Raw genomic sequence first — 9,937 nt, 5'->3', positions numbered from 1 at the left:
AAAACAATTCAACCATGCTTGATTGTTTTCTTCACACCTTTTTGTTTGCCTTTGTACTTGTGGGGACAAGGAATTCCCCGGACCCCACTGCCTCAAAATACCCAAAGCCCAGAGGCTGTCTCTCTTACAAATGTGTCACATCCTCTTCAGATCCGCAGGAACGTAAGCCCATCAGTCACTGTGGGTGTCGAATGCAGGGAGGCATGTCTTGCAGCTTTGGAGGCTGATGAAACCCTTCTACTGGAGGTCTCTGGGTGTTGGGTTCTGGACTTTTGGGATTCGAATGGGCAGCCTCTGCATTAGCATAGTTGTGCTGCTTTTCATGTGGGGCAAACGGTATTATATATAAAAACTTTCATCATCACAAAAAGATAAATAAATTAACCCATAGCCCACAGGTCAGAAAAATGCCTTTGTTAGGCAAATTGATAGGAGAGTGATTATTTTAATTTTGATGATGCAAGTACAAAGCCACATTTATGGGGCAATTGAATAATCCGAAGGGCTGCAATGTCCTTGATACTCCTTATAGAAGGGTCCCAATATAGGCTGTAACTAGAGTTCTTCAATCCACAGCAGATGCTATGCTAAAGTTGACAACCATACCAATAAATCTTTTTCTCTGTTCAATTTTATTAGTAAAATGGACCCCCAAGGCTGTACCTGCTCTGAAAGGCTGAAAAACCATAGAGGCAGGGCCACGTTTGGTCCCCTCTCTCTTTTTTTTTTTTTTGGTTTGTTGTTTGTTTTTTGACTTCTAGAGAAGCACGTTTTTATGGAGGGTCTCAATCTCTCTATTGCATAGGGATTCCAGTTGGGTAAATCTTTTTGACCTGAAAAATGTCAAAAGTAACTGGTATCTCAGCTACAAACAAACTGCTCTTTCTTTAGATGAAAAGAACAAAAGCAAAAGCACAGAGGTGTTCAGAACAGCCAAAAAGGAATACAAAAATTCTTAACCCTAAAACGGTCATATGCTCCAAAATATCCCTCATTTCCGCATTCTCCTTCTTCACCCTTCGTGTCCCTGACAACTTGCCTTCCTCTTCCATCTCTCTATGCTCTATTAACTTCTTCTCAAATTCTATTTTGTTCTGTTAGAGAAGCCAAAAAAAAAAAAAACAACTGATACCAGAAGGGTAAAAAATCTAAGGCAACTGGTGTCTGGTAGCAAGTCTTTTTCATCTGACAGTGGTTTCCATCTTCAAAGCCCCAGCAGAATGTAGTAAACCAGCGTAATGGGTAAAGCTATTAGCATCCCAAATATAACCCTGCAATAAAGAAATAAATTAAATTAAAATATGAGGGGAAAAAAAAAAAAAACATTAGAGATTAAACAAGGGCATCTGGTTCAAACCCTGTGCTCAATATATCAGGATGAACATTGTATTCCTTGGCAAACACAAAGGGGACGATTCCCTGTGGTAGGGCTGCCTGCAAATTCAAAACAAGAAGAGCTGTAAGGATATTGGAAAGGAAAATGGAAAAGCAGACTGGATAACATTTTTCTCAGGGTTTTCACTTAATTTTACCTGTACAATGGCAATGTGTAGAAGAACCCCTCTTAATCCAACTGCAATGGAAGCAGCAGCCATAACCGCAGGACCAGTAAGGAATCTAACAGCCATGGCAAATGTTGCAACTGAGTTCCCACATGCAATAATTTTGGGCTGTAAAGCCATGAACAAACCTGCAAGCATTGCTACCGATGATGAGGACATGAAATAAAAGGCCAAGGATTTCCATTAAATGGATTATGAAAATGGGCATACCAAGACTAAACATGGCCATCCCAAGACCTGCATCAGATAAAATGGATATAGACTTAGCTATGATAGCAGGCATTTCAATCTCCCACCTGCAGAATTACAATATTTGTTAATGAAATAGCCAAAGAAATAGAAAAGAATAGTGGAAAATGAGAAGGAGAAATGATTTTTGCATACTTGTAAGAGACCAAAGACCAGGTGAGGCCAATGAGGCTAGAATAAGTGTTGGGATTCCTAATGAGTTTTCTCCACACCATTATCAGGATGAGTCTGGTCATAACACTAGCCGGGGGCATGGATGTTGGCTTGGACTGGGGAGCAGTTTTGGGGTGAAGCTCTGTGGTGGAGCTGGAGCCGAGCTTGGACATGGTCGGCCCTTCTCGGTCACCCCCATTCACAGTCGGTCTATTCCCGAAGCTGAACTCATCTTGACCGAACTCATCGTAATCTAAAACACCAGCACGCAAACGATTATTGATGAGCAAACTAATAACAGAACAGAAAACAAAACAAACGTCACTAATGAGGCCAAAACTTTGGAGGAATCTGTTGAAGAAAGGTAGAAGAACATGCCCATACCATAGTAACGGGAAAAGGAATAGAAAAGACATAACAAAGATAACAAACAAAATCCAATAACCCCACTGTCACGCACAAGACCGATTTCAGCTGGACAAAACGCAGTTACATCAACAAAGCATAAAATTCCAATAATTTGCGTGTAATCATGCACAAAAAAATATAAAATCACAAGCACCATATGCTAGAAAACAACCAAAATCCATGAACTTATAGTGTGAAAGATCAACGGTCAAACCTTTAGTGTGAGGTACCCCACCAAGCTCATTCCCATAGTCTCCACCTCTGAAAACATGAATGCCTCCTTCCGACACTGGTGATGCGCTGGAGCTCCAAACAAACATGTGAAGATCCTTCCCTCCGTCTGCCCCGTTGGCCTTCTTCTTTGCTCCCGGTCCCGCCACCGGAGAGAAGATTCCGGCACTCGGCGGTGCAGGGTAACCACCACCCTGTGAATAGACACCATTTGCTCTGGGAGGATTTGGGAATCCGCCTATTCCGTTTTCCTCGTCAAAAGTCAAGTTCCCGAAATTTGATTGCCTCGGGCTCACATTGTTCATATTCTTTCCATTCACCATTGAATAGAAGTCAGTGTGATTGAAACTGGAACCCCTGGGAGTTGGATTCCTGGATGATTGAAGAGAGTAAATCTCTGCATTCGTTAAATTGGAAGGCCGGGGAGTCAAGGAGACTCCCGAATTAGGGCCGTGTGATCGCCTGGAAAATATTTCAGAGCGAGAACTGGTGGACTTTCTCACTGTAACATGAAGTTTTCCATCTTCACCGACTTCAGCTTCGGTCTGCAGAGGCTCTTTCCCATCCAGAGAGATGATGTCAGAATCAACTCTGAATGAAATAATAGACCCAGCAGTATCTGGAAACTGTTCTACGATCAAGAGCCTGGCTCCTCTGTACTCAAACAAGAACAGCATCAAAGTGTACCATATTATACATTGAAGAACGACTATTTGCACCATTAAGGTTCCTGAAGCCTCTCCATACATACCCTTCAACAAAGGAATGCCCATAACCAGAGTGTTGGGCAGAGTTGAGAGCGAAAACAGAGTGATGGACCATTCGAGACACCCTCTTGAGCTGGTTCTGGACCAGATAGCTAGAACCACCAACACTATGATTTTCTGAAGAGTGTCTGCAGCTATGAATCTATAGTTCATGGCATATGGGTTGTTGGTGGAGATGAAGTGAAACGAAAGCAGAGGGACAGCAAACAGTGCCACGAACCGGTTGATACCGGAACATTGATCAGGACTGAAGATCTTCCACCATTTAACAGACCCATACGCCAATATCATGGCTACATAGAGAGGAACGACAGCCGTGAGGACGTGGTAGAGGTCCGTAATACTAATCATGTTTTCTTGCCTTTTCTTTTCCCTCCTTCGCAGAAACTCTCTACTTAAAAAATGGAATGAAGATGGATAAGCAGAAAATTGAAGAAAAACTCCCGGAACCTTTTCAGTCACCGGAAAACCAGTCCGACAAGATGAGCTAGTGCAGTAAGAAATGGACGCAAAATTGACAGTACCATAAAGAGAATAAGCACTTAAATCAACCCATTTTCATAAAAATGACAGACAGTAGAGCAAACAAAACGAAATAGAAGAAGGGTACAGAAGATACAAAAACGATGGATAAAAGGACGGAGCTTGCCTCCGGACCAGCTCCAGAGAAAGAGAGAATAGACGAAGAAGCGTAAGGGGGGTGTGTGGGAGGGAAGTGAAGCGTAGTTATATTTAAGGCATTTTAATGGCAGACAAGAGAAGTAAAAGCAGAGGGCTTTTCAGACGCTTTTTTATAGTCTTTCTGGATGAGAAAGAGAAACCTCTTCACACTTTCACAGAGATATAGGGAGAAATTGGTATCTCAGAGGAGTAAAGAGGAAAAGTACTTTGTGTGTGTGAGAAGGCAAAAGACCAAACAGCATCCAAGAGATACTGAAAGCAGAAGAAAATGTTTATCAAAAGAAAAGAAAAAACCAGAGGGAAGGAGAGAGCCCTTCACAAGATTCTCTACTTTCCGCTAATTTATAGCCTCTTTATTCCACTTATTAATTAAAATTTTTCCTTTTTTTCCTCTGTCCAAACCCATATATTTTCTCATGGAGTGGGCTGTGGACCCCCTTTTGCTCCTTCTCCCCATTTTCTTGAAATTATTCTCATAAGGTACCACTTCAGGAAATAATCAAATATAATTGTCACATATAAGCTACAGACCTCTGGGTCTTCTCCCAGTGTCTTTTTAGGTATAGTTGGTAAAGGGTGGGGTTTGTGTTAGGTTTCGTTTGACTCTAGATACTGTGTGTTCAATGAAAGTTCAGGCGGGTTTGAAATTGAATTTCATTATTTCTTCTTTCATTTTCAAGTCTATGTAAAATGTTATACTATTTGCATTTATTCTCTCTTTTGTTACTTTTCTTCATTAGGAATTCATACATCTTCATCTTTAATTCAATAATTCATGCTTTAGGAGATTTGGAAATAATTTTCCTTTCTTAAAAAAGAGAGCGACTCCATTGGCAACCCCATATGTCCTTAGGGTCACTAGACTTTGACCCCATGAGTACTATATATATATCCACACATCTATTTAGAGCCTATTTGAAATTATTTTTTAATTTTTTTTATATTTTTTAAAATAAGATTATTTTTCATATTTTTTATACTCTATTTGAAAACAGTTTTTTAAAATATTTTTTAAAATTCATCCTCAAATGTTTATATGTTTTAAAATATATTTTAAAAATAATTTTAATATGTTCTGTTTTATTTTTAATCATTATTCATATTTTCTTAATTATTTGTAAAATACCCATAAAAATAAATGAAATATCTAAAAGCATCCTTAGGCATTAAACTTTTTTTTTTTTTTTTAAGAATAGGAAAGTGTTTTTGTAAACAATTAAAGACTATTTTAAAAATAATTATCTAAATATAAAAAATAAGTTTATAATATTTCAAGTTTTTAAATATTCTTTTATTATTCTAAAAAAATAGATAACTTTTTATTTCATAATTTATTTTTAAACTATTTTTAGAAACTTTTTCAAACGTGCCCTTTAAATTTTACACACCAAAGGAAAATTGGTGGAGAATCTTTCATGTTAGGGGTAGGTATCTTTCATGTTAAATGAGATATTATCGTCTTCTATTTTGCGCCTTGAGCTCGCAAAGGATGACTTTATCTCTCCAAAAAATCGACACAATTCCAACCAGTCATGTCATTTTCAAAACGCTCAGGGCTCCCCCCTACCCCTCTGAAGAGAAGAATGCCAAAGACCAAAGCATATATTAGATGAGACTTGAGAGAGAGAGACCACCGAAAATTTTGCTTCGTTGCTGGCAATCACAAATCAGATGCATCCATGAATAAAACGATGGCCTCACCCCCATCAATGAGACACCGTTTTTGAAAATCATGTCATGAAAATCGGTGTTCAGTAGCTTTCGCCAAAAGTGTTTTTATACTTTTGCGCTAATTCATTTACTTCTTCAAACTTTTTTAGAATCACGTTTCGTGACAAAATTTTGTATTCGATGCATAAGCTGTAATCACCTTTCATAAGTGTTGTGGCTTCTTCCCCAACAATGGTTCTTCAACATTCGTGTGGGAGTCAAATTTGGAATCCAGCCATCCATTAGATGGAATAAGACATACGATTGAAAAATGATTCCTAACCTCTTTAGGTATTTACATAAATATATTGGTGGGATCGAATGCGACATAAATAACTTTAATGAGTTGTGAATATAACATATAAGGTGTAGAGGATAAGTAAAACAAAATAGACTTTTGAAATAATATTTGTGTGCTATTTCTATGTCTAGATTCTAAAGTATTGTCATTCTAGAAGAGTCACTATTATTAGTTAGTGGATCGAAGAAAATCAATTCATGTCATATTGCTATATAACAAGATTAAAAATAATTATATTTTACATCAAATAGCAGAAAAACATCACCTCTAGGGGTGTAATTTTGGCAGGTAGATAGAATCTAGTCTAAATCCGACAAATTTAGATAATCATTTTCAATACTTGAGTTAGGTTTTTTTTTAATATAAATTCAATTTGAGTTAGATTCAAATTAAGGTTCATATAACTTAAGTCTAGTTTAAACACGATTTATTATATTTATAATATATATTATTTTATATAATAATATTTATTTTAAGTATAAAATTATATTATATCGTATATATTTCGTTTTAAAAAAATATATATAAATTCAAGTTTATTCATTCGTTGGTATTTTGAAAATTTATCTTATTTACTATTTAAATTTTTATATAAATATATTTTAAAAAATTAAAAAAAATTATACGTGGATTTTGAATTGTGCAATCTAACCAACCTAAACTCAACCTACTAAACTCGAATCTAACTCAATTAATTTAAGTCTAACTTGAATAACTTAAACTCATTTTGAGTTTAGAAAAGTGGAGTTAGACTAAGTGTCTCGAGTTAGAGTTTGAATTTAATGTTTTTTAATTTGGATTAGGTTTGCGTTAATCATCAATAAGACCAATCCATCCAAGTTACAATCCTAATCACATCTATCTAGTTCAAACTTTACATTAATTTTTGCATATTTATCATTTTGAATTGATATCTTTTTCATATACGAAAAAGTTATCATCATCACTCATACATCACCCTAATACATATAGGCTTTCCCATGCATGTGTTTGAACTTAACATACCCATTTATAAAATAATTACAAAACACACATACAAGCATGTTAAAAAAAAAAAAATCCGTGTAATCTTTTAACACATAAATGCAAAATTATATAATCACATTAGTAAAAGAAAATAGATTTCCTCGACCCACTATTTATCAATTGTTTTTAATCACAAATAAATTAATTAATAAAATTCTAAATTCGATCTTAATTTGACATATCGATTTTACTAATAAAAAATAAGCTTCTAAATAATTTCTAACCACCATAAAAGACAAAAAGATGACTCCTCAAATCACTTACATGATAGATATTTGTAGGCTAGCTTGAGTTACTAATAGCTTGCTCTTTCCTATTGTGTGAAGTGGAGAAAGGAAGGAAATTTTATTAACATAAAATTCATTTTATTTTTTATATATTTGTTCATTAACTTAAAAAAAGTCAAAAAAGCTTTGAAAAACCCTTCCATGGAATTGACATAGGGAAGTAAATAATAGGTCTAAGATGCGTATTAATTTGGATGGGAATCATAGAAATAAATGAATGGGATGTGGACATTTTTGTAGAATGTGAAAGAGTCAAACGGGAAAGAGACGATTCCATCTGCAGTCGTGCCATCTCATGAGCCATGAAAAAACAAGAAAATAGAGAACACCAAATCAGAGGAAAAGCAAAAACACAAATCCCTGAAATGCTGGAATCATTGCAGCATCCATGGGAATCTGAAATTCCCACCCCCTCATTGTCATGCGTGAGCCCCTTTTGCCACGTGTCACACTCAGGTGTAATCATTGTCTCGCCCGGGCTTCTGTTTCCAATGTCATGCTTCGTCCCCCACCTACCCTTAAAATTTAAATGTAACATATATTAATTAATTTTTAATATACTATTTTTTTATTTTTTTTTGTAGTTGTATATTTTATTTATTGAGGGTATCATTGTCCTCGTAAATGTTTTTAACTTTTATTAATGTAACAGATGAAAAACGGCGATCATTAAATTCTTTGATTTTTTTGCCTTCCCGCAGGCGGCGCCACTCTCTAAAGTCAGAAAAAATCTAAGTGGCGGAGACCCACACTCAATCATCCCACTCCCACCGCCTCGCCTACATAAAAAATCAGTACTCGCTGTCATCAACCCAAGGATTGATGTGATAGAAGATCTCTGCCGCACATCTCGGCGTCTGCGGGAGAGTACCTTTTCTAATATAATCGCTGCGAGGCGCAAAACCGCTTTGGAGTTGTGAATCAGGAAACAAATCAGCACGCATTGGCGGTAAAAAAAGAAAAAAAAAAAAGTGATATTATTATTATTATTCGGATTTGGCGCATTTAATAAGATGCTAAAAAGGGAAGGGGAAAAAGATGGTAGTGTTTCCCATCCCTAGTTCATTACTGGCAACCACGGCTGCAAATTCCTCATATTTACGCAACTGTCCTTTTCCATGTTGCTCTTGTTACTAGTGGGTGGCCAATGCCTAAACTTTCTACAAAATTATAATATATTCTTAAAAATAAATAATAATAAGTTTCATAATATGTTTGAAATGTTTTTTATTATAGAAGTGGGCACATGATGAACCAGAGGTAGCCATCTTGGGGTGCCAACACGTGGTCGTATTCTTGATACTATAATCGTATAATCGTATTTACAAAAACACGATTATATGATCGTGTTCTCGATAATATGATAGCATGATTTCAAAGAATATTCTTTTATCGCAAATAATTATAATACTGAGTAATTAAAAGACAACACATAGACCATGATGAAAAGGAATGTTCTAGAAGAATTCAAATGAAAATTCATGTATTGAAATATAAAGAATAACAACGTATTTACATTATATTAATTTATCATAAATATTAAATTTAAAGTTAATTTCACCTACACCTTTTTATATTTAATAAAAATGTACATAACCATTGTTGGTCTCAGATTTTATTTTTGAGTGTGTATAAATGTATTTTATTTATAAAATTATTTTAAAATTTAGAATCAATAATGAATCTAATTACAGTAAAACTTAAGGTGTAAGTAAAATTAACCCTTTAATTATTTATTTTATGTAAGTTCCTGTATTGTCATGTTAATTTTCTTTTTGATCAATTTTTTTGTCTACCTTTTACAGTGGTGAAAGGGAGTTACTGTGGTGGACTTGTAAGCCCAGTGGCACGATTCTGTCATGGGCCCAAATCCTTGGGCTAACATGCTAGGAGTTGCGAGAACAGTTCTGTTCAGTCATTCTTGGGCTCTGGGCCCATGTGGGCAAAAGGTCAAAAAGGGAAGAAAGATACTCACAATACATGCTTTTAGTTAACGATTATCTTTTGAAGGAAGAAGTGAGAAGTTCCCAAAAACAGTTCTTAAAGAAATTTTGAATTGTTTTTTTAAAATAAAATTTTGTTTGAAAATTCAAATAAGAAAAGTAGTTTTCTTTGACTTATTGACATATTACGTACAATACAAAAGTTATTAAAATATTTTTATTTTTTAATTATCATTCAAAATATTTTACAAAAAGAACTAAAAATACTTCCAATCCATTATAAAAACATCTTTTTAAAACAAATCATAAAAATATTGTTTTCCCGTCAAACATATTTTCTAAAATAGAAAAACCTTTTGTTCAAGTTTAGCGACACTACAAGAAATTTGACTTTTCCCGATTGATATACATTGTTGGAATAAACATTTACTAACTGATAATCTTGGCACATGGTAGTCGGGGAAAGCTGTGTTGGCAAAAGTTTATTGATGAGAATTTTTTGTCGCCAAATTTTTTAATATTTACAAGTAAATTACTTTTTTGACAAAGTATATTAGTTGAACATTTGTAATGGTTTAAATCCATTACAATAATATTTTTGCCGACAATTATTTTTTGT

The 9,937-nt window shown here is 35.0% G+C and overlaps 1 protein-coding gene across 1 annotated transcript; it reads right to left on the bottom strand.

The window, feature by feature from the left end:
* Positions 1-814: 814 nt before the first annotated feature.
* On the bottom strand, positions 815-4,329 carry LOC117921151 (probable auxin efflux carrier component 1b). Its single transcript, XM_034838956.1, has 6 exons — positions 2,587-4,329; positions 1,947-2,217; positions 1,773-1,858; positions 1,533-1,690; positions 1,358-1,434; positions 815-1,271 (listed from the first exon to the last, which is right to left on the bottom strand). The coding sequence occupies exons 1-6, from the start codon at positions 3,719-3,721 to the stop codon at positions 1,205-1,207; spliced, it is 1,794 nt and encodes a 597-aa protein (XP_034694847.1). The 5' UTR covers positions 3,722-4,329; the 3' UTR covers positions 815-1,204.
* Positions 4,330-9,937: the final 5,608 nt, after the last annotated feature.

This window comes from Vitis riparia, chromosome 8 (genome assembly GCF_004353265.1).
Source record: "Vitis riparia cultivar Riparia Gloire de Montpellier isolate 1030 chromosome 8, EGFV_Vit.rip_1.0, whole genome shotgun sequence".
NCBI classification, from domain to species: domain Eukaryota; kingdom Viridiplantae; phylum Streptophyta; class Magnoliopsida; order Vitales; family Vitaceae; genus Vitis; species Vitis riparia.
Note: the sequence above shows the minus strand (reverse complement) of the source record. Positions and strands in the feature narration are given on the sequence as shown.